This window comes from Sciurus vulgaris (assembly GCF_902686455.1).
Source record: "Sciurus vulgaris genome assembly, chromosome: 1".
Classification (NCBI taxonomy): domain Eukaryota; kingdom Metazoa; phylum Chordata; class Mammalia; order Rodentia; family Sciuridae; genus Sciurus; species Sciurus vulgaris.
Window position 1 is genome coordinate 156,409,455 of NC_136461.1, and position 26,354 is coordinate 156,435,808.

The window sequence follows — 26,354 nt, forward strand, 5'->3', positions numbered from 1 at the left end:
GCTGTGCACCACACTGCTCCTCTGCTTGGTGCCGTGGTGCAGGCTCAGGCCCCCATGTAGGGTACCCAGCTGAAAGGCTTTCAGTTCATCTTTGACCTTCATCCCACTGCTTCCCTGAAAGACTTTCTATAATGATTAAGACTTCTGTTAGCCATTTTCACACCGTGTTAGATCTGAATAGAACCGGGGGTCATTTAACTTAAACACTTCCTTGAATGAAGACAGGAAACTGTGGAGACAGATATTTTTAAAGAATAGGAAAAGGAAAGCATTAAGTTTTGAAATTAGATGGTGCCATGGAAAGCAATGTGTCCCCTTCAAAGATACATTCAACTTCCTAACTCCTGGAACCTGTGAAAGTGCCATTTTGCGCACCAGTCTTTGCAGACGTCATCAGGTTAAGGTGAGGTCGTCCTGGACGAGGGCATGCACCAATCCAACAGTTAGTATCCTTATCTCATCAAAGAGACTGTCATGGGAAGACAGTTCACAGACACAGGGAAAATGATATGACGCTGGAGGCAGAGACTGACGGCGGGCAGCCACCAAACACTAGAAGAGGCAAGGGAAGGCTCCCTAGAGGGAACATGGCACTGTAGACATACTGATTTTGGTCTTCAATCCTCCAGAACCATATGGCAATCCATTTTTGTTGTGCTGAGCATCCCAGTTTGTGGCACTTTGTTACCGCAGCACTAGCAAACACAGATGGAAAGGAATATAAAAACTGACTAAGCCAGTTAGTAGCTGGGTGCCTCCAACTAAATGTTTATCCTCAAGAGCCCCACATTCCTTACCCCTAAAAAGTGGATACACAAGACATGTTTCCCCCACCATCCCATGCACCATCGCTCATTCCAGCTCTCTCTCTCCTTTGCTCTTTCATGAGGCTGGGCTTCAGGCCTGCCTCCCCTTCCTCTTCAATCCCCTTGACTTGCACCTGCCCATTCCACATCCTTTCCACTAAGGACAGTTCTCAGTCATGGTCTCATTTGGCATCTCCAAGGCATGTGACATGAGTTCCAGTCTGACACCTCACATTACCCACGCTCCCTGAGTTTTTTCTTCCTACTTCTCTGAGAGGTCACTTCATCTCACTGTTCAAGGGTCTACTTCACTCCTCACCTTCAACCCCATCACTCCTGCCTCAATTCACCAATTCCTCCTTAGATTTTGCTCCCAGGTGCCTTACTGGTCTCCATCCCCTACAATCCATCTACCACCCGGTCTCCAGAGTGAGCTTCGCTCTACGGTAGGCGTCTGACCATGACGCTCCTTGACCTAAATCTTTCCATGGCCTCCTACCTTCAAGTAAATTGAGCTCATTGCTCTTGAAACTCACCTACTACATCTCCTGCTACTGCCCACTCTCACCACATCTTCCAATCCAAAGTTCATCCAGGGAGTTGCAATTTGGGATTATTTTAAGGAATATATTCATATGCATAAACCTACCTCCCATACTTGTTTGGGGTTCATTTTTATTATGTTACAATATATAACATGTAACATTTTAACCATTTTAAGTGTCCAATTCAGTGGCATTAATTGTATTCACAATACTGTACAATCACCTCTCTTTCTCAACCTGCTTGGTGTTTTTGCACATGTTACTTCTCTGCCCGAAAACCCCTATTTCCAACTCTTATTCATTCCCATAACATTTTAAGTGTTCTTGCTCCTGGAGGATTTCCCCTGGACCCTGTGATCCGAGCTGAGAAGCATGCCTGACTCAGTTCAACAACCCATGAGTAATGTCTACAGTACTAGAACCCGGCCCAGACTGAGCAATGCTTGGCTTCTGTGTTCCAGTCCCATACCTGTAGCCCCAGCACAGTCTCTGATGCAAAGTACCCAGCACACAGATGTTCACATTCTCCAAATAAATGAATTACAAGAAGGTACATGGTTCAGAGGGAAATATAAAGAACCCAGAGGGAAATATAAAGAACCCAGTCTGGCTTTACTGTCTACCATAAATTTTGAGACTTTGATTTTATATATGACATTCTCACTTAGCTGCTTTCACCAACAAAGGCTTTCCTATTTAAAATAGACATAAAATGTCACTTTGCTAAAGCAACAAAACCTCTATCTTATATCTCAACTATCTGAAGCTTACTATTTGGACAGGCCACCTAACCTTTGTGTTACTGAGAAGTGTGTCCAAGGCAAATGTGTGATGGTTACACAGGCAGAGCACAAGTGACATTACAGAAGGAGGGCTATATCAGCTGCTCCTAACAAGGTTCAACTGGGAGGAAAGAAGATGCAAAAAGTACCAGCCTATCTGATATCTGGTCATAGTGTTAACACCATCTACCTGAGAAAGAGTATGTTGATGTATAATTAAGTGTTGAAAGTTTCTTTAGAAAATAAAATCATATACCCCCTGTCCTACACACTCTTCAAAGAGGTAACAATGGCTTTAAGTCCAGAGTCTAAGTAAGAAACTTTAGTGTCTAGGATTGTTTTATTTTAGCACCAACAAGAAGAAATATGCACCTTTGTAGCCCTAGAGACAGAGAGAGATACTACAGAGTTTGAAGTATCTTTAGTGGCAATATCCCAAAAGATCACAAGATAAAGATGTTTCCCCTCACAGGTCTGTGCTTGGGCTCCTGCTCTCTGCACCTTGCTCTTTATGGATGTAATGAAACTCCAGAAGAAGCAGGAGGAATGTGTGGAGGTCCCCTCGCAAAGGCATTCCCTTCAGTGAACACAGGCACGGATGTCTCGAGTCAGATTTCACTCTATGCCGGGAGCCTACCCTGGGTAGCATTGGGGCCTCCACACACTAGACACCAGAACCAGCCTCACACCCACACCAGGTGTGACAACCAAATGCCCTCCAGGGGGCAAAAGTGCCCTAGGTGAGAACCACTGACTTAAGGCAAGAGACATCTGAAGACCCAGGCAGCTGATCACCTTCGGAAAGAGGCAACATGGAAACAAGGGCCCTGGGACCTTTGGATTCTCAAGGCTGTCATTTCCCCATTGTTTGTCCACGATGAGGAGAGTAAAACCTGAGGGAGGAAACCAATCACTGTAGAGCAGCGGAGAGCAAAGCTGAGAAAACTCCATTCGCTCCACCTGGGAACCCCGAGAGCTTAACCGAGGGATGTCAGGATCATTAAGGAGGAGAGGAAACAGAAAGAGGGGAAAGGTGGGTACTAAGGCAAAAGAAGACAGGAGGGCTTGGGAGCCAGAGAGTGGTGAGGCTCCTGGGACCGAGCAGGAAAGCAGGGTCCTGGACAGCTGTCAACTTCCCACCCAAGAAAGAGTCACCTCCCAAAACTTCAGTGAACACGGCACAGATGTCTCGAGTCAGATTTCACTCCACGCCGGGAGCTCTACCTTGGGTAGCATCGGGGCCTCCACACACTGGACACCAGCACCAGCCCCACACCCACACCACTGCAGGAGTGGAGGAGGAAGGAAAGCTCGCCAAGGTAGAACATATTTTCAAATGCTTTACTTGCTCCTTCCAGATAATCTAACCGACCTTAAATCTGTTTCATCTTTTTAAAAAGGAGGAAAGAAAACCTTCAGCTACTTCAAAGTCATCTCCTCCCCTCATCAGTCCACTCTCCTCTGCCCAAACCAAGTGTAAAACTAATAGCTGGGACACTGCAGAGGAGAGACAGGTCAACCGTGGAGAATGTGGGGGTCCCCAGAGAGGAGGAGCCTCTTCCATCCTTAAATTTCTTCTCTAAAGAGTTCTCCACCTCTTCAATTCTACTCTGGTTTTGATTTTGTAAAATACATGTGTTTTTTAAGACCTTTGCAATCATGAAAACTTGTAAGATGCAACAACCCTTTCCCTAAAAAGAAGTGGGAATGACAAAGAGTAGAAATCAAGAAGAGCAAAACAGAATGAAGAGAAGTATGGCAGGCTTTTCAGTTTCACTTTTTACTCTTCTCAGAGTGTTAGATTGAGATTTTTTTAATCAATTGCTCATAATTTCCAAAGCCACCTGTAACAGCCAAAGGAATGAAAAGTCAGATCCATCTTCCTCAGGATTCCTAGAAAACTCTCAAGACAAAGAGAGCGTCTACATAAATAACATCTGGGAATGATCCTTACAGGGGTGAAGAGGTTCCTAGAATGGAAGAGAAAAAGGCAGCACATGACACCAGGCATGAGACTACCGTTGCTGAAGGCTGTCCACAGGTGGAATGGAGCGCTCAGGTCCCCACAGCACATAAAGAACCAGCAAAACACCTCAGAGTAAAACTCCTGACCTAAGGAGAAGCTGTGCCTTGAATGACTAACCTGTTCTGTGACATCCATCACCAGAGAGGCTGCGATGCTGTAGGTCCAAAACCAAACCCTGGCTTGAAAGCTGAGAACAGCGAGAGCCCTGCTTAGGCAGCTGGAGTTTGTGATCTGAAGGTACCGGACGTACCTCTCGCACTCAGTGCTCACATCTGTAAAGTGGCCTGAGTGTGAGCTAGTCCTTACCAGCTTCATTCACTCCTTCATTCATTCAACAAAGTATCTGTTGAGCCACAAATGTCAAGTACTGTTCCAGATGCTTGGGGAAATGACTGTGAACAACAACAAAAAGACAAACTAACATCCCTTCATGGAGCCTCCACTCCAGATTCTGAATCTTACTATAGACATCAGTGTTTTCAAACTATAGGTGGTGAAATTCATTTAGCACTAGTGCCTGATAAGCATTTTAAGGAGAAGAAATGGAACAGAAGAGTATAAAATACCAGAGTGCATCACACGTATTGCTACGTGTGATAAGCGGTCTCATAGCTTGATAGATATTTGTATTTAGGAGGGTCAAGAGGGATAAGGTATTTCTGAATGTGGGTCACTGGTTCCAAAACAGGTCAGAAGTCCTGATAAAAGGCCTCTTTTCTTTCTGGCCACTGGCTCACCTCCTACTCTTCACTGCGGGTGCTTCTTAGGAACATCCTGCCCATAGACTGAATCTCATTACTTTCTCATTTGCCCCAAGATGGCATAAATATCTATATGCTCTTTCAGATCAGTGTTCACAACTTCTCTGAGTAGGATGCCTTTTCATATCAGTCCTCTTTTTATCTACAATTCTTGTCTGATTAAGAAAATACAGTGGCTGAAAGCCATATGAACTTTCAAACAGATTCATCCATATAAATCCTAAGAATTTCCAAACAGAAATACAAATAGTACAAAGACACAGAAAAGAAGTTTTTCATTCCGTCTACTCAGCAAGCTTGAAGTTCAGACAGGTTTGCTGGCCTCTTGTGCCAGAACAGTTCCCAGGTACAGAGACTGATAATCATTGTTCCAGGTCCCACTTTTATTTGGCTATTTTAGAATCACGGTGTTCTTACCAGATGGCCTCTTGTGATGGTTTCTGCTCATTTTCTTGCTCACCCTTTTAATTAATACAAACTCTCCTTTTAATTAATACAAACTATTTAATCTGAGCACCAACAGTTATTGGAGTTTTTAGTTTTTGTTGTTCATTTGTTTTATAAATCCCATGACCCCAAGCTCTTTCAGACTGCTACTAGTAACTGTGAAGACAATTTTTCAAAACTTGCCTAAAGGCATACCCAACCCTACAACTGCCTTTGTTTTGATAGAAAACATTCAAAGGCAGCCAGAACTGGAACCAGGAAAGTGAAAGACAAGAATGACAAGAAACAAGCAGCCCAAGTGTTCCCAGGAATCTCACACCCCAGAAGTGCAGCAGCTGCAGACCTGGCTCCTCCAGGGTACATAAAGCCCTTATCACTGAGGTTTTATTACAGAGGTCCAACTTTCCAGCAGCATGTGCAGCTCTGATAAGACTTAGAAGTCTAAATGGATGATACCGTCTTTTTAGAGGCTGGGCAAAAAGGAAGCCTGATCATCACGCTGTATGACAGAGGTGCAAGGTGGACCACACAGACAACGGAAGGTCAGCAAAGCAGAAAACTTCCTGAAAATCCAAGTCCCCCAATAGGCATGAGCCCACCAGCCCTAGAAACCAGCTCTGACCTTTCTGTTCTTGTCAGTATTTTTTCCCTTCCTAGAAATCCAAACTGCATCCCCAAAAGTGGCTATGCTACCAACTGCAATCAAGAGTTAAAGGCAGGTTGCTTTATCTCACTCTGTGGTCAGCAAATACACAAAGCTCAGATGCTTATAACTAGCTTCATACTGTATCCTTTACCATTTGTTTTCCACGTTCCATGCTTAAAAAGAACAAAATGTGACCTGTTCTACTAACAAGGAAATAATTAACTTTTTCAGGGAAAACCTGGTTACTTCCCTGGCAAGTTAAGAGGAGGTCTCTTTCCCATTTTATAGCAAAGGCTGTAAAATGAGGGACATACCCTGGACAAAGCAATGGCTAAGGCTGCCGCTGGCTTGGTGCTGTCCTGTGATCCTGGTGGGGCTCCAAACTTCAGGAAAATTCATCCTGGCGCATCAGAGGGAATAACTGCTTTCAAAGGTACAGCGATTTTTTCTTTTTTAAAAAAATCTCTTGCCTAGGTATTTCTGTACACTGTTCTCAATCTTCCATTACAAACTCCAGGACATCTAGTGCAGGCCCTTGAATTTGGTCAGTGCTTCACAAACTTATACCTCATTTGACCAAAGACGAAAACAAAGGTGGTCTCCATAAATTACATTAGCAACTGGAAACCAAGTCCTTCAGATTCCTCCTTTTCTGTTACTTATCAACTCAACATGCTCAAAGTGATCAGAAGACCTCTAATGATCACAGAAATGGCACTACTAACTTCAAAACCTACTTCCCAATACATATACATTCTAATATTTAACAGGCCATCTCTCTCCCGGCTTTGAACGTTGAACAACTTTGTAAACTAGGTACAACACAACAACATCCTGGTGCATCTTGACACTGAAAATCATAAAGCCAGGTTAATCTCAAGTTATGTGCAGCTTTTATCAGAACAACCCTAACGTTACAAAATTAATAGTTACCGAATTTCTGAGTAGGTGATCCAGGTGGAGATGAATTCCCACTGGGAGACAAGTAGAGATAGTTTTTGTTCACTCCTGTGTCAAAATCAAACGGGGACTGGTAGTCCTCATATAAGTCCATGTCTCGACAATCCATTCCAGACAAAGGCAGGAGGCATGGCTTGATTACCACCGGAGGTTACTCTTCAGTTACAAGCCCTCTGGCCATATTCGCTCTGCACCCTGCACCCTCACTGAGAAAATCACCCCAGTTTAGAGGCCCCGCCCTGGCTTCCGGGCCCAAGTGCAGCAATTCCTTCTGGGAACCCTTCCCTTGTGGCAAGCAGGCCTATTTCATAAATGACTTCTCCAGAGCACCTTTAGGAGGGGCTCTATTCACCACCTGTTGTTAATTTTGGTCAACAAAGAACAACCTGGGCAGGGGAGTGGAGCTTGCTTCAGTAAATAAAGGAGGGTCAGGCTCTGCAGCAGCACTAGATGTGCAAACAGTTCAAGCCAACGTCAGGCTCTGGCAGAATTACAAGAAACTACAATTTATTCTTTTAAAAACCAGTCAGCTGACCACAACTATACCAGGCAGACTTAATCTTCTAGGACAAGAAAGGATTATCAATCAGTAATCTCCTGCAACTGCCATCTGGGTGATACTTTTTTTTTTCACTCTGGATTACCAATGAATTCTGAAAGTCAAGCTTCACCGGCTTTCTAAGCATAACCTAGTACAAAAATAAAACTATATTTTCATCATTACTTGATCTAAAGCAGAGTCACATTACTGTCATAAAAATTTCAATCCATCTTTTCTTTCTCCCTTTCTTTCCTTTTTCAGAAGGATGAAGTGTTTCAGTTACTTGCACTGAAAAGAGATGAACAGCTTTGAAGGTGCAGCCCCCGTGTCTTCTTGACCCTTTGACTAAGGTCATGGCTCTGCAGGTTCTACATTAAACCTGTTTCCCTTAGCATAGCCCACCCTCCAGCAACTGGGCCACAATTAGCTTGTAGTACAAAACTCCCAAGTCACCAAATTCCTTACCACAAGGCTCCTAGCGGAATCTTTGTATGCTCACCTATGCATGGTCTTTGCTTAAGCACAGCATTTACAGTTCCTGCTGATTCTAATACCAAGCAGGTAAAAATAAAGGCAACCCACTGCACCCCTTAAAAGGCAATAGTCTGTCACTGTGTTATGGTTTACATATGAGATGTCACTCCAAAAGCTCATGTGAAACAATGCAAGAAACTTTATAGAGGTGAAATGACAGGGTTATGAGAGTCTTAACCTAAACAATGCATTAATCCACCGATGGGGATTATCTGGGTGGTAACTGTAGGCAGGTAGGGGTTGGCTGGAGGAGGTAGGTAGCTGGGGGCATGTCCTTGAGGTTTATCTTTTGTCCATGGTGAGCAAGAGTCTCTGCTCCTTGGTGGTTACTTCCTGACCTGGTTTCCTCCACCACATTCTTCTGCCATTACCTTGGGCCCAGAGTAATGGAGCCAGCTGCCTACGAACTGAGACCTCGTAAACTGTGAGCCCCAAATAAACTTTTCCTCCTCTAAAACTGTTCTTGTCAGGTCTTCTGGTTTCAATAATGAAAGAGCTACCTAAAACACACTGTATAAACTCAAGAATGGGATCCTAATTAGAATAAGTTACACTCCAGGTATACATTATATGTCAAAACACACTCTACTGTCATGTATGCTAAAAAAGAACAAAAATATTTTAAAAAGAAATTTAAAAAATCACTAAGACAAAAAAAATCATCAAATTTTCTGCTTAAAAACAGCAGTTACAAAATAAAGTTAAGCCTATTTCAAATCCTCCAGTATGAAAAAATACATACATATAAATGTGTAGATAGAAGAAATAATTAAAAGCTATAGGTCAACATGCTAACAGTAGTCATCTCTGTGTGACAGAACTGAGAACAGATTATTTTTTACATATCTGTGCTTTTCTGTATTTTCTATCAGGAAAAATGTCAGATAACTGACATTATTTTCTTTTAAATAAGAGTATTGAATATTCATTATTTTGAAATGGCTCATTTTAAGTGCCTGCCTTCATATGTTAGTACAGAGATTTTTCCCAATCTTACAACAGGTGCTACCGCATAATACAATTCAATTCTTGACTGTGATCATATTACACTTTTATTAGTAAGACATTCTGGAAAATGATTTATAAACAATTTAGAAATATTATGCACAATTATATACCATTCTTATCCAACAAAATTGAATTTCCTTATGTTCCCTTACCAAACTATATATAGAGAGAGTTGTAAAACTGTTGCAACTTGTATACATACAATTTTGTATTCTTTTTCACTAAACATTTTGTAAATATTTTTCAGTGATGTTATATAGTCATTTCTGGTATTAGTCCTCTTCATTACTGTATATCCATGCTTCGTATATAAAAATATTCTTTCTCACAGTGGAAAAATGCATAATGCATAACAAAAAAGGGAATGTCCTACCTGAGAAAATAAGAACTTGATACAGTGTCCCTGAATTAGAAGTAAATACGAAACCCAATGTATTTTAAGCATTAAAAAAAAAGAATCAGTGTGTATCTAGTGTTTTTCTAGCAATGAAAAAGTTGTTTAAAACACACTGTATAACAATTACATGCACCAAGGTAGTTCATATTCATCTCAATTTATGGTTGGTTTTTATTTTACTTTTTGTTACTCTCATGTTTTACTCCACTTATAGCAATCTTTATCTTACCATTTGTGTAGTCATACATTTACAAAGGGTAAGGATGTTTGATTCATTCTGTTATTTTTTCCTCCCCCCCACCCCTCCCACCCCTCTTTTCCCTCTATACAGTCCCTCCTTCCTCCATTCTCGCCTTTCTCCCACCCCCCCCCATTATGTGTCATCATCTACTTATCAGCAAGATCATTTGTCCTTTGGTTTTTTGAGATTGGCTTATCTCACTTAGCATGATATTCTCCAATTTCATCCATTTGCCTGAAAATGCCATAATTTTATTATTCTTTATGGCCGAGTAATATTCCATTGTGTGTGTGTATATATGTGTGTGTGTGTGTGTGTGTATAAATATATATAAATAAATATATATATTTATAAATATTAAAAAAAAAAAAAAATATATATATATATATATATATATATATCACAGTTTCTTTATCCATTCATCAATTGAAGGGCATCTAGGTTGGTTCCACAGTCTGGCTATTGTGAATTGAGCAGCTATGAACATTGATGAGGCTGTATCTCTGTAGTGTGCTGATTTTAAGTCCTTTGGGTATAGGCCAAGGAGTGGGATAGCTGGGTCAAATGGTGGTTCCATTCCAGAGTTTTCTGAGGAATCTCCGCACTGCTTTCCAGAGTGGCTGCACTAATTTGCAACCCCACCAGCAATGTATGAGTGTACCTTTTTCCCCACATCCTCGCCAACACCTATTGTTGCTTATATTCTTGATAATCGCCATTCTAATTGGTGTGAGATGAAATCTTAGGGTAGTTTTGATTTGCATTTCTTATTTAGGGTTTTTAAAGTTTCATTTTTTAACAACAACAACAACAACAACGAGAATTGTTTTTTCCTAAAAGGTACCAAAACTGGGGCAACTACAACTGTTGTTCATTTTACATTTAGAAGTAGAATGATTTCTTTTTTAATTATTACTTGAAAGAATGAATTGCCGTTTTCCAGAACACACGTCAGAGTTATGTCCCTGGACTGGAAGTGGTTCATGGGGGTGCCTGGCCTTCTCCACACATTCAGCATTTGGTAACTGAATATTGGTAGAAAAAAAAAAAAACAATTCTCTGTTATAGTGTTTTTCCTTTTGGAGCCACAGGTCTTAGAAGGTGATACTGACATAGATACAATGCAAGCCATAGTTACTGCCTCACTTCTCACCTCCTCAAACCCATGTCTTTGACCTTCTGTTGAGTATAAGCTACACCCTCTACCTCGACAAAGTCACGCATCCTTCAAGAGTTAGGCAGAAATGCCACCTCTTCTCAGAAGCCCTCCCAGTCTGCCCTCCCCTCTCCCAGCAGTGACACACAGATGTGAAGTTCCTGTTGGCCAGCCTCCCCTCTGGGGCCACAGGCTACACAATTGCACCTACCCTGAAATGAGGCTTGCAATCAACGTGGAGTGGGAAAAAAATCAATAACGGCTTATGAAGACATTATTTGCCTTACTTATAAACATGAGGATTTAAAATTTAAGTAACTGTCTACAAGTTTTGCTCTACGTGCTTAGGTACAAGTTTAGGGCTGTTAAGTAACATCCTGGCTCTTAGAACAAGTTCTTGCTCTCCATATCACCCATCAGAACCTAATTCATACATTCTAAACTTGAGAAAAGTGAAACAGGTAAGTTAATGGAATGACAGAAGTTCAAGTGATTCAAGAAGTTCAAATAGATTTCTATTCTGCTTTTCCTATTTGATTTTATCAATTAAATAGAAAAAGGTTCAAAATACCTACTTTCCAACCACATTTCCCAACTATTATCCAACAATGTTTCTGCCAAATTTTCTTTTTCTGTTTCTTGAACATAACCCAAACCTGTCCTAGACAATTTTTTCTAGGTTCTCCTTTCTCTATATTTTAACAAATTCCTAACCACTTATCAAACTCTACCTAATAAGTCACATATGAATGGTGTGATGTACAAGGAATGTTTATTTTATATGCTACCTTAAATTTTAAAAATAGGTAACAAATATAACTATTAAAATGCAATTATTTAAATGTATAAAAGAACATCCATGTAATATTAAAAATACACAGATATTAACATGATCTAAATATATATCTATTTGTACATGGAAATATTCTTAATATATTTCAAGTAACAAAGCAGGTTCAAAATAAGGTTGTATTCTATGATCCATACTTGTGCAAAAACTGAAGAGAAAAACAACCGACCAAAAGAAGGAAAACAGAAACACAGCATTGAACTCCCCAAAAAGTGCTCATGCACTGTACAACCAGCAGAGGGCACCCATGGGCAGTTCAGAGGTCAACCTGGTACAGCCAGTTACGTGCACATAACAGGGCATAAACCCATTAGACTCATACTGCAAATGGACATGGGAGTATGTACAATGACCGTATGGGAAATTAAATTTCTCTCTGCCTACTAAAATGTCACTCAAATACGTCAGCATACATCCTCTCCAAATCTGAAAGACATTTTAAGGGCTAGTCTGATTTTAAATAATAGGACAGTAGGGTACCATGGGACACAGCTATAACCTCAGGAGTTCAAGGCCAGCCTCAACAACCTAGCAAGGTAAAAAATAAAAAATAAAATTCTGGGGGTATGTATGTGTGTATGTATATATATATATGGAGAGAGAGAGAAAGAGAGAGAGTAGATGTGTGTGTGTGTATACCACCAGTAGAGTCTCCTTGTATTCAATATCCAGTACCAAAAAAAAAGTATATATGTATATATATATATATATACACACACATATTATTTTACATATATACATGTGTACTTATACATACACACACATATATATATATGTAATTTTTCAATAAAACTATACAATCTCTAAAGGTGGTAGGCCTCTAAAGGGCATCTCAAAGAGAGACAATGTAGCTGCCCCAACAGCAGAGGTAGGTCACAGGTATTTGGGTAAGGTACATGAGCCACAACACAGCAGCCAGCTTGAAGGGGTCCATTCAACAAATGCAGGGCAACCAAACCAAAATAATTAGGGGCAGCAACAGTTTATAAATCACTGGGAAAAGAGGAATCCAAGAATCCATGCAAATAATAAATATAAACATAAATCAAGAGGGAAAAAGAAGACAATTTCAGAAGAATGCCATCCTCCCATCACTGCAAAGAGTCAGGCAAGAATAATTAATGGATGCCAAATCCAGGAAGAAATTTCAATGATGAGCAGGATATTATGTGGTTTTAAAGTGCCCCTCCCCATGCACACATTAATCAGCTATCAGAAGGAGAAAATATACTAATGGTAAAGTTGACCAAAACTGCCATCACCCAGTGAGAGCAGATGGATGTGTCCTTAAGTGTGATGCTTTGAAAACCTCCATGGCATTCTGACCAGGAAAGCAGAACCTGAATCTATTAATAAGGAAACATCAGTGAAATCAAACATGAGAAGGTTCCGATTTTTAAAAGGGGAGGGGGCTGCATTCTTCAAACGTATTGACTTCATTAAAAACAAAGGCTTCTTTAGTATGAAATGATTCATACTAAAGAAGATTACAAACACACAACAACACCCGATCCTAGATTCATTTTTCATTCAAGGGAACAAAAGAAACTGTACAAAATAGGACATTACTGGATCGGCTGTAAAACTGGACCACAACTGCGAATCAGCCAAAAGTCTTATATCAATTTCCAATTTACTGAGATTGATCACTGTACTACGTTTAAGAGAATACTGCCCTTTGCATGAAATACAAGAAGTAGTGAGGGCAAAGGACCCTGGAATATGCAACTTCCTCTCAAGTACTTCAGAAAATAAAAATACTGTGTGTGTACACACACACACACAGAGAATGATAAAGCAGATGGGGTAAAACGTTAACAGTGAGGGAATCTGAAAAGAGAATGCATGTGCTCTCTATACTATTCTTATTTCTTGCCATCTTTCTATAAATATGAAATTAAAAACTGGCTGGAAAGAATTCCTCTACATCAGATTTAGCAGTCTTGAGGAAGCCGAGTAAAAATGAAGAGGCAGCTATGGGGTCACTGGCCTGCCAGGACTGAGCTTGGGTTACCACTGAAATACACAGGCGCATCCTGACTTCCAGCCACTTCCGAGAGCTGAAAGGACTGCCTCCCCTTCCACTGAAGAAATGCCTGATCCGCCATCCACAGGAAGAGCAGTCTCACCCCCACAGCCTTTGCTGGTCATCCTTTGCAGGGGAGCAGTGAACTCCTGCAAGCAGGAGGCATGGCCAGGAATTTGCCAAGGGCAGAAAATGCCCTTTAACGATGACAATAACCATGACTCACCCCTAAGGAACCACTACTGTGTGATGCATTCTTCAACGCACTTCTCACTGACCCTTTGGGACAGACTTTTTCACCCCACTCATTTTACAGATGAGAAAACCGAAGCCCACAGAAGTGAAGTGACTTGCCTCAGGCATGCAGGAAGAGGTGAAGCTGGGATTTAAAGTCATGCAGTCTGGCTCCTGTGCTCTCAAGAAGCAAAACACATGGAAGAAAACCTAGAGTGATCAATATCACAGGAATAAAAGAGACAGAATCGACGAGATCAAACACCGGAGAGACTGAATGAAGACACTGGAGTTGGGGTCCAAGTGACCTTGTGTAAGTTTTAGTACAAGATACGATAAAAGATAAGGGGATGTGGAGGCTAATAGAGGGCAGAGAAGGGAAAAGTTAAGTGAAAACAAGTTTTAAAAAATAAAATTTAAGTGTGTATACTGGAAGAGACAAGATGCAATACAAGGTGAGTGCAGTAAGGTCAGATATCCAGGAAGGCTTTGAGGTGGCTTCAATTCCTAAATCTAGTAAAGTTAGATTAAATCATTTTGGCTTCCTTTTAAAAATATATCTTGGGAGAGCCCTGCCTGGTGGTGTACTCTTGTAATGCCAGTGAGTGGGGAGGCTGAGGTAGGAGAACTGCAAGTTCAAGGCCAGACTTGGCAATATTGAAAGATCCTCAGCAACTTAATGAGATACCGTTTCAAAATCTTTAAAATAAATAAAAAGGACTTTAGTGGTAGCTCAGGGATAAAGCACCTACGAGTTCAATTCCCAGTGCCAAAAGTTTTTTAAAATAAATTTTTAAAAATTTAAAAGTAAAAATATATGTCAGCCTTCAAATTAAAAACTTTCCATTAGAAATTGAAAAAATATTCCCCATGGAAATGCCATTACTTTTCCCCTTTATTTTCCATCCCAAGGTCTACAATGCCAAGTATCACTTAAAAGTTGAATATAAAAAATCTATCTGGGCTGGGGATGTGGCTCAGTGGCTTAGCATGCCTGAGGTCCTGGGTTCAACCCCCAGTACTGCAAATAAAAAACTATACTCTTTGATGTCCCTTCTCCTGAATAAAAATGCATAAACTAGGAGACATTTTCAAATTATTTACACCTAAATGCAAATACTCCTTCAGTGACAAGTGAGTTCTTTAAAAAATACAAATCCATTTACCTGGCCCTCTGACTTGCAAAGAAATTCTCATTTGGCAGGAACCCTAACATTTCAGGTAGAATGTTCTGCCCTGTCAAAATAAGAGTAACTGAGTTCAAGTCAGTTGTCAGGCCAGAGGCTTTCTCCCCACTTAAGACTTTTTTTTTTTTTTTAATTAAAAAGAGCAAGAGTGACACATAATGAGATTTCATTCCCTCCCTAGACTTATCACCAGACATATTTTCTGGTTAAGCTTTTAACTGGAGAGGTCAGCACCTGTTGAGAAGTCTCAAGAAAGGCAGTATTCTCTGTCACAGGACGTCAGACTAAATTCCAAAAAGCACAAGATCTTACCTGGTTGATTCAGTCATCTCAAGACATGTTCTTGCCACTGCTGTTCACAGAGGTTTCGGTATCATACCACAAAATAGAAACATAACTTGATATTTGCCATGTATGTAGATTTTTAACTACAATATACCAAAGAAAAAAGATTTTTTCATTTTTCATGTTGATAAAGAGGCTGAGTTAAAGTTTTATGGGCACTCACACATCTACTCATTTCTTCCTATTAAAAAAGATTACCTTATCTCCACCAGGAAATGGACTTTTGGGGGCCTTTGAAATAAGTATTTTGAAACTTGATGCTGTCTTATGGTATTTCAAAGGGGAAAAAGCACTGGGCTTCAAAAATGCTAGCAGGACTTCTTTGAAATGCCACAAGGTGGCCACTAGATGATGGGAAATAAGCCAAAAGACTGACAGAATAAAATCAGTTTTTAAGGAACAACCTTGTAACGTGGGGATGGTGAGGGAGAGGTTGTTTTGTATTTTAATTTATAGCCAACTGTATTTCTCATCTTAAATTTCTTAATTTTTATAGTTACTGTTAGCAAGATTTCCCTAAAATTTCATATACTGGTTTCTACAATTTGTATCTGAAATTTCTCAGTGTCAGAGTGAGGGGAAAGCACTGATTTATTTGAAACTAAAATGTTTTTACATTTTAAGCTTAGAAGTCCTTCCTTACAGTGTTGATCTACCCATTATCTTAGAAAATCTACTTTAATCTGGTTTTTTCCAACCTGAAAGAATTAAATGAGAAAATCATTTATCTGAGTTATGTTAATTAACAGTGCCAAACAAATCCTCTTCTTTTAAAAAATATATCTTGTAAGAAAATGAACTGGTCCAAGGACGACTGAATAACAGATTGGATCTGTACTGAAAAAGACAAAATTATTATTTTTTCTTTTACTTGCTAGGCTGAACAAATTGAAGAATTACATTCAACTCAAGTTTTATATATATTTTAACCACTGACATTTACATTCTTATTAGGTCAAAAAATAATGAACCGTGGGTTTCTTTCTATCCTTTCCTTTAGGCATATTCTCTCTTAAAAGTTTTTTTTTTTAACTCCTTATAAATATTTTAAAAGAGCCCTCCCCTCCTAAACTAAGTCTAATGTATGACATATGAAATATTTTGAAATAACATTTTTACTAGTATGAACAAGTCATATGAACACTGAAAAACTTGGTAACATAGTAACACAGTAAATGGATGTTATCACTGTCTATAGTTACTTTGTTTTCCATTATACTTTACAAATATGTTCTTGGTGCAACTTATTTATTGACAATTATTACCAGACATCTTGTTTATATAAAATAAGTTTCAGTGTGAAAAAGAAGCTCTAAAATTAAGCATATTTGAAAATAAAATTGAAATAAAATTTCAGTTCACATATTCCAACAATTACTTCATATTTTCGTTTGTAAGCATTTATATTTCTCTACTGGACAAAGTCAACTTTTGGTTTTACACTTAATTTTGAGTTGTGAAGGATAAATTATGCATCATTTAATACATTTGAGAATAATAAATCAAGTACAATATAGTACCAGCCACCTAAAACTTCATGTTTTCTACAAATCTTGATTTTTAATTAACATGCAAACTGTAAAAATTTTAAATGAAAGTCTGACTTGATTAAGAAAATGCTATTGAAAACCTTTAGGTTACCAGCATTTTTGATTACTAAATCTCACTGATTTGTTTGCACTGAAGAATCTCCATTACAATATATTCCATATTGAAAGAGGAAAGATTTCTTGCTGCTTTCTGATTGTCTTTTGGAAATTTGCCCATTTTCTTTAAAGTATGAACCCTTAGTTGTGAAAAATATTATTGTGTCCAGCTATTGTGTATGTACATATCAGCAATTGATAAAAACTCAGTGGGAAATGCTACTTTGCTGGTAATAAATACATATTTTCATATTTTAAAAAATTTATGGTCACTCCTCAAACTAATTGGTGGTTTCCTTCATTACAGGCATAGGTCAAAGTTCTCCAACCAGTACTTCTCCAACTTTCACACATATATGAACCACATAAGGACCTTGCTGAGCTACAGACTGATTGAGAAGGTCTGGAGAGGAACCAGAGATTCTGCTTTTGAGACAAGCTCGAGGTGATTCTGGATCCTGTAGGGCCAGCTTTAGTTAACAGCTGCTGAGTTTCCCAAGGATGACAGCTTGAGCAAACTCTGCAGTCATGTGTCACCTAATCAGAGGACATATTCTGGGAAACATGTAATTACATGATTTGGTCACTGTGAGAGCATCACTGAATGTACTAACAAAAACTAAGGTTATGACCTCATGAGATGATATATTATGGAACCGCTGTCATATGTGTGGTTCATTCTTGTGCTAAGTCAGATGTCCATTGCTGTAACAAATTACCTGAGATACTCAAAAGGAGAATAGATTTATTTTTAATCATACTCAGAGGTATCAGTCCTTAGTCCCTTTGGGCTTGTATGTAGCAAGAAAAAATGGCAGCCAAGAGCGTGGTGGAGCACAGCTACTCACCACATAGGGGCCAGGAAGCACAAAGAGGAAGGGGCAGGATTCCCTAATCTTCTTCAAGGACATGCCCCCAATGATCTAAACTTGCTTTCATTAGACCCCACCTCTTAAAGGTTCCACCACCTCCCAATAGTGCCCTAGGCTGGTGACCAAGCCTTCAATACATGAGTCCTTCAGGAACATCCCAGAGACAAAGCACTGCAATAGTTAACTGAATTATTATTTTTGCCAGGCATAGTAGCACATGCCTATAGTCTCAGCAACTCAGGAGGTGGAGGCAGGAGGATCACAAGTTCAAGGCCAGCTTCAGCAATTTAGCAAGACTCCCAGCCAACTTAGCAAGACCCTATCTTAAAATTAAAAACAGAAAAAAGGCTGGGGATATAGCTCAATGGAAAAACTCCCCTGGGTTCATTCCCCAGTAAACCCTCCCCCGAAAAAAGAAATATTATTTGGTACATGACTGTCATTCTACATGATCTCATCGTTTTTAAATGTATTTTTTCTTTTTTTTTTTTTTTTTTTTTTTTTTTTTTTTTTTTTTTTTGCAGTACTGGGGATTGAACTCAGGGCCTTGTGATTGCGAGGCAAGCACTCTACCAGCTGAGCTATCTCCCCAGCCCTAAATGTATATTTTTGATAAACAACTTAATAAATCCCCAGCACCATCACCAAAAAAAAAAAAAAAAAGAAAAGAAAAAAGAAAAAACTTTATAGCCAAAGAAGATTTTTTTTTTTCTTTTTGATGTTTGTTTTTGTTTTCCTGCTGTCCCAAAAGCTCACAAAGCAAGCGAGTTCAGGACAAACTGATATGTCATGTCAGGACAGGTTGTTTCTATGGATAATTACCTCAAGTCTAGAATTATAATAATAATAAACAAAAACTGGAACAGTAATATGGAAAGGAAAGCTGGCCTGTCTAGGAGTATTAACAATGCATTTGAGAGCACCATGGTCTCTATGGTAAGATTACTGGAAGATGAAGAGGGTCCATCTAAGCTGAATGATTTCAATTTGCTGACTGAGTTTAAAAAGCACTCTATAAGGGTGCATAATAAACACAACTGTCAGAACCCTAAAGGAATGAATGCAGTGGCAGACCTAATTTTAATTGGAAAAACTTGTACAATGCTTACACATCTATTCCCAGCAACTGGAGGCTCAGATGAAAAACTTTTCTTAAGGGAGTGGGAGTTTCTTGAGAACAGTAGGCACTTACTCAAAATTAATGTTAGCCATGAACTTCAATCACCAGCAAGCTGAAGCATGCCAAACATGTTCAAAATACCAGCAAGTCATATAGCTAGAGAGCTGAACTCACTTTTAAGCTTGTAATAAACTAATTAGCTGTATCCACTGGGTCCATTAAAAAATACACAGCACAAATATTGCCTATTCCTGAATTTTATTAAGAAACAGAGTCTCAAGCCAAAATTTATAGCATCTGTCTCTGAACCTGGTAATGTGTTTGGGAACTGCTATCTCCAATTCCAAATTTCATATCTCTTCCTTCTTCTTTAATGTTTTTATTAATGCATTACAGTTACACACAAGAGTGGGGTTAATTTTGACAGATTTAAAAATGCATATAACATAGTTTGTTCCACGTCCTTTCCTTCTTAAAGACAACAGAATACCAATGCTACAAGTAAGTTGAAGAGTACCTCATTATCTTGAAACTAACTCAATGGCTAGGAGGTGTCAGGTCCTGAAATTTTTTAAATATCTGACTATAGCAACTGTACTTATTATTGTAAAGGCTCTTCATGGCCTTTTCTGTTTTATATACTGTCATTTTCACAAGGGTATTTATCAAAACAGCACATTATTTATTCCAGGAAGCTCTCCCACTGTTGAAAGGATATGATCACTGAAATATGGATAGGAAGGGAGCATGAAATGGAAAAATGCTCTCCTGGAAAGTATCCAGAACTGGGAAACCAAGCAATTACTGCCATGCCATCCCTGAAAGACCAAGATAATTATGAGCATGGTTTAATCATCTTACTTAATATGACCAAGAATGCTAATCACCAGAACAATTTCCTCTTATTTCTATGCACACTTCCCAGGTTCCTGCAGTTAGATGTGGCCATGCGACTAAGTTGTAGCCAAAGGAATATGATACATACATAACATGAGAAAGACATAAAGATCATTGTCCACAGTCACTGAGATTTGGGGGGTGTTAACTGCAACAAAATTTAGCATAAGCTGATTGATGGAAATATTCTGCCAAACAGAGTTTCAAATGGATTTTTTAAATTCCTCTTTTAAAATGATCGTATCCCCAGATGAAAAAGTTTTGGAAACAGATAGTGGTGATAGCTTCATAATGGTGTGAATGTAATAAATGCTTCTGAACTGTATATTTAAAAATGGTTAAAATGGCAAATTTTGTTATACACATTGTACCACAATAAAAAATACCCAAATAGTCACATAAAAGTTATGACAGAAATTAAAATTTAATTAATACCAGAAAGACCAAAATAAGAAGTTCAACATGGAGCAATGGGAAAGTGTGGGAGCCCATTAACTATAATTAAGCAATACTCGTGGTTAAAATTTTTAAATACTCTTTCTGGAAGACACAATCAAAATCTCAAGGTACAGATTTGTTCAGAAAATGTTTCCTGTGAAGAAGAACTGGCAGAGGAAAGACCAGGTAGGTTGCCACAGGTAAGGAGGACAGTCATCAGCAAGAGAATAGACACTGGTATTCATATATAGGAATACAAATATGAATATGTATGTAGAAATACAAATGAAATATTTAAATGGATATAAATTTGTATATAGCTATTTTTCTTGAGATGGACCTTTACAATTTGTTTTAGTTATAGTTTATGATTCTATAACTGAATATATATGGAAATGTATGAGCAGGAATTTGGTTGCCATTAGGGTATATGAATGTAAATAAACATGTAGGAATATATATGTGAAAATATATATGGATATTCAAACTAAAAAATTGCTTTAAAAAAGACAGTTGATATGAAAAAATAAATAAATAAAAAAAGAGGACAGACACTGGGAACAAGTGAAAAGAGCCACCTGAGAAGATCATATATGCATGACTCCAACATATGGCATTCTGGGAAGACAAAACCATGGAGACAAGAAAAAGATCAGTGGCTGCCAGGGACTGGGTGTGAGAGGAAGCAGGGAGGAATAAGTGGAACACAATGGATTTTAGGGCAGTATAACATACATACTTTGTAGGATACTATAATGATGGGTGCATGTCCTATGCATTTATCAAAACACACTCAACTGTCCAACACAATGAGTGAATCCTAATAAACCACAAACTTTAGTTAATAATGTATCACATTAATCAACTGCAACAAATGTGCCATACAAATGCACTTGTTTTGTTTTTTGCAGTACTGGGGATTGAATCCAGGGCCTCCCACATGCTAAGAAAGCATTGAGCTACATCCTCAGCCCTTTTTACTTTTTGTTTGAAACAGGGTTTCCCTAAATTGCTGAAGCTGGTCTCAAACTCATGACACTCCTGCCTCAGTCTCCCAAGAAGATGGAATTACAGGTGTGTTACCATGACTGACAAAATGTAATATGTTAGTAGGGTAAACTAAGGGGTGAGGAAACTTTCTGTACTATCAGCTCAATTTTTTGTACCTAAAACTGCTCTTAAAGAAATTGAAACCTATTATTTTAAAAAATAAACACATTTCACCTACTCTGCCCAAGGGAAAGCACCCAGAATACTGAAGCAACTCTACTTGGATTTTTTATTGTCAAGACTTTACCACAGAAAGTTCTAAGCTCATGATAAAGAAATGACAGTTTTATTAGCAAGTTCCATTATTAATGAGAAGTAGACAATCACTTGAGCATCTCTAGACAAACCCCTATTTAAAAAAAAAAGTAGTAGTTTCAGTATCTGTAAAACTAAAGATGCTGCCAACTGTGGGAGAACAGTATCATCTTCAAAAAAAATCTTCCACTTCAGGTGAAGGTGTTTCACAAAACTGGCTGATCTAACATCTTTCTAAAACTAATCAGAAACAGAAACCTATGTAGCCATTATATCCCATTATCCTACAAATGAGCAATTTTGTAGCTGTCCTTTAAAAATTTATATAGTTTTTTTATGGGTGACCTATATATATATATGAGAGAATGGGACATAATGGGTTAACATAGAAAAAGGACACCAAGTTGAAAGCCTACACGTGATCCTTAAGTTTCCTTCTTGGTAAAAATTCAGTGGAAACAGCCTTACCAAGATGACAAAACCCTCAGTACCCAAGGGCACAACGGAACACTGGCAGCCCTGGCTCCTTTCTATGGATTTCTAGGAAAGCAGACATGACCCCAGCAGCTCCTCTAAGCAGTGTGCTGAACACTTAACACACATGCTGATCAAAACAGAGAGCAATTATAAATTCAGGTTCTCCATAAGAGGATTAGGTTTAGGAAGGTAATCCTCTGGAGAAAGTTGACCTCCACATTTTAAGAATTGGAAATCAAAGGGTACTAACCCCAGGATGAGGCAAAATGACTCACAGAAACCATGATCATACTTACCTTTATAGGAAGATTATTGATTTAAATACACAGATCCAAGCCCTAATGATTTTTGTCTACCACAATTTCTTACTTTTAAACAAAAACAGAAACACTACTCACAATGACTTCCCCTTGCAGACTTTACTCTGCATAAGAAGCAGAAGAGAAGCAAGAAGTCTGCTCTCTAAAAACCAAGAGTATTTTTGCAGCAGAAATTAGAAGCTGCATCACTGAAAACTGCCGGAAACAAGGTTCACTAGGGCTACTAGGGGAAGGTCTGCCCAGCAGGTGGCACCTTAGAAATGACTACATTCAGCTCTCTTCAGTCCTAGCTAATGTGTATTAAGTCATCCGTATTAGTCAGGTTTCACTATAGGAGATATATCTATCTTGCCATCGTGGAGGCTGAGAAATCCCAAGTTCTGTAGTTGGCTAGCCAGCAGCCCAGGAGAGCGGAGGATGTTAATTTCAGACTTTGACAGTCTGAAAGTAGGAGAAGACCAAGGTCCCAGCTCAAACAGGTGAAGAGAGGTCCTGAGAGGTCTCCCCTTACCCAGCCTTTTTATTACCTTCAGGTCTCCAAGGACTGGGGGATCACGCCCACATAGGGATTGAGGTCTACTTTACTTTTCTATCAACCGAAATGCTAATCTCATCCAAAAACACCCTCACGGACAAACCCAGACTGTTTGACCCCAAGTCTGGGCACCCGAAGGCACAGTCAGGTTGACACATATACCACCACTTCACTGCTGAGCTCAGAGTGCTGCCACACCGAGGGCTGCACTGACACAGTCACTACTTAAAGTTTTAGCAACAGCAACGATATCAACAACATATTCAGTGGAAAAACAGGTAGAACAGAGATGATCTAGGTTAACAAGCATAATAAAGGAGTAAATTAGGCAACAACATGAAATTGTAAGAGAAAAAGGGGAGGAGAGAGGGAAGACACTGAGCAACTCTAGAATGCTGGGAGAAAGGCTGTGATCTGTAACTTTGCAATAGGAATTGGAGGATGTACTAGTACTGAGGCTGCTTAACAAATGTGAAGGTCAGGTATCCGGGAGAAGCTCAGCTGGGTGGTTCTGGCTCAGGGATCTCATGGGGTTGCAGGCAAGCTTGAGTCTGGCCAGCCATTGCCAAGCTCACTCACATAGCTATTGGCCGGAGGCTTTCTAACTCCCCCAATGACCTTTCATAGGGGTGCTCCTGAGAGTTAACTCTCCCAGAGAGTGACTGAGAAAAAGAGGCCAAGATGGAAGCCACAGTCTTTTATAACTCCATCTCAGAAGTCATTTGCCATTATTTCTGTCATATCCTACTGGTCACACACAGACTAAACCTGGTAGTGCGTGGGAGGGGACTATATCCAGGAGTGAATACTGGATCACTGGAAAGCAACCTGGAGGCTGCCTACCACGTAGGGTGTGTGAGTTCTGGTGATGGTGCAGAAAAGCACCTTGGAATGAGTTTTGGTCCTGCAAACCTGCAAATAGAAAAGCTTTCTAGAATATCTTGCTGTGCTATTAATATACATATGGTCTTCATTCCCTTTTTCTGACATACTGTTCCTGCACTACTTGGACTCTCCAGAGGGGCTGTCTGTATGCTAACGAGGTAACTGGTGGTTGGGGGCTTCTAACTAGCTAGGATAGGAGCAGGTAATCAGGCAAACCAACCATATGACTAGAGGGTTGTTGATCTTATTCCTGCTCTCCAGGGAGGAGAGAAGGGTTTCAAGTCAAGGATTGGTAAAACAATGACCAACGATGTAATCACTCATGTGTACACAATGGAACTTCCATAAAAATCTAAAAGAACCAAGTTCTGGGAGCTTCCAGACAACTGAACAGGGGGAGGTTCCTGGATGGTGGCACATACAGAAAGAGCATGGAATTCTGTTCCCCCACAGCCTGGTACCTCACCCTATGCATATCTTCCATCTGGCTATGCATGAGGAACCTCTGTCATATCCTTTACAATAAATGGGAAAATATCTGTAAAGTATTTCTCTGAGATTTTTTTAGTCAGTCTAGCAAATTAACAAAAGCCAAAAAGGGAGATTTATGAGAACTACAATTCATAGCTGGTCAGTCAGAAGCCCCAGAGGCCCAAACTAGGGACTGGTATCTGAAGCACGAGACCGTCTTAAAGGGCTGAGCTCTCAGTGTGTGCAATCATGCAACCTCCAAGTACACAGTGTCAGAACTGAACTCAACTGGAGGACACCAGGTCTGTGTCCGCTACAGTTATTTGGAAAATGTGTGGGTAGGGAAAGCTTACACACATTTGGGTCACAAAAGCATTCTGTGGTATACTGAGTGACTGTGAGAATGGAAAAAATACTTTGGTTTTTCCATAGTTGTTTCACCACACTTATAAAGACCCCTCTTCACCTCCCCACCAAAAAATCCCCTGTCTTAAGTTCTCAATCCTACAGGATGATGTGACTCACCATTAACAAATCATGACCAATGAGGGTTTTCCAGTAATGGGAAAAATTGGAACAAACACATCTGACTATAAAGTACACATTTACAAGATTCAAAGGGTAAGTAAGTAGAAGATGCTGTGGAGGAAGGAGTTGATGAAGGGTTATGGAAAATAATATTCCTACAAGAAAGTTCCCTAAGAAAAACAGAGGGACAGTGTGGCTTGGGAGGAGAGAGGGGAAACTGGTCAAACATTAAACCTCTCCCTGTGCACCCTTTCCTAATAACTATATGCTGGGCCCTAAACTTTGACTTTCCCCCATTGCAAATTAGTCCTAACTGGAGGCACAGCAAATATTGAAACTCTGGGAAACAATGGATCCCAGAGAAAGAAAAGCAATGAACAAAATTTGAGTACTCACCCTTCATGATCTGGACTCCTCTCTTCCCAGATAACAATGAGTTTCAACCTTTTAACAGCTGCCTTCCTAAGTTAAAGTTCTAACCTGTACAACTAGTCCCTGACTGTCAAAACTGCACATCCACCATCTCCAAATGAAACTATAAAACTCAGACTCCTTCTGTAACTTGGGGCAGCTCCATACCCAGAAAAGGCGCCCTCTCATGCCTGATCCATGGACCTCGCTGCAGAATAAAGAAAAGTTTGCTGATCTGAGGTTTGCTTCCCGTCTCCTGCCTCCATCATTTGTGGGCCATGAGCTTACAGTTGATGCTCTGGAGTCAGGAAGAGCTAAATATCCATGGCAATTCCACAGCTCAATGGTTGTGTCACTTCCAGCAAGTTTCTTCATCAGCATGAACCCAGGTTTTTCATCTATAAAATTAAGCCAATATCTCCCTATTTCATGGGGTTGTTGGAAATGAGCACAGCATGCTTGGCATTCAACATGCACCAGAATAATGGCATCAGTTGCTAAATAAACCACTGTATCTGGGAAATTTAAAAATTAATGGGTCCACATTCTAACAAAGACACTATAGTACTGAAGCTCTAGAAGTAGTAATAATGTATGCCCCACTGCACATAGCCAATGATCCACCCAGTTGACTGGTAAAACCAAAAATTGTCTTACCTTCAGAGATGCATCAGTAAAAACAAAACCAATAGTATCTAACACTTAGTGATTACAAGGTATTGCCTGTAGGCATGACCCTAAACAGTTCACAGCAATTTCACCTCACAACAATTCTATGGACAAGATAGTATCACGAGAGAGGTGCAAAAAGGTTACTTATCTTGCCCAAGACTACTGAGTAAGGGGCAGATTCAGGATTTGAACCCAGGCTTACTGGAGCCTGTGTTAACCACCATCCAGCTCTGGCGACTGGGTCTCAGGCAAGGCCCAGGCATCTGTATCTGCAACTAGGCTCCC

General features: G+C 39.6%; 1 protein-coding gene across 8 annotated transcripts in view; it reads right to left on the reverse strand.

Moving 5' to 3' along the window:
* TPD52 (tumor protein D52) overlaps positions 1-26,354 on the reverse strand; it is a 151,853-nt gene that overhangs the window by 34,913 nt on the left and 90,586 nt on the right. For 2 of the 8 annotated variants that reach the window (XM_079111052.1, XM_079111047.1), the window contains exon 1: positions 6,947-7,198. The exons of 1 other annotated variant lie outside the window; for it this stretch is intronic. In XM_079111052.1, the coding sequence (XP_078967178.1) occupies positions 6,947-7,082 (136 nt within the window). In that variant the 5' untranslated portion in view covers positions 7,083-7,198. Of the gene's footprint in view, positions 1-6,946; positions 7,199-26,354 lie in introns of those variants that run through there. 5 more of the 8 variants (XM_079111049.1, XM_079111048.1, XM_079111053.1 and 2 more) reach the window with 3 other exon arrangements.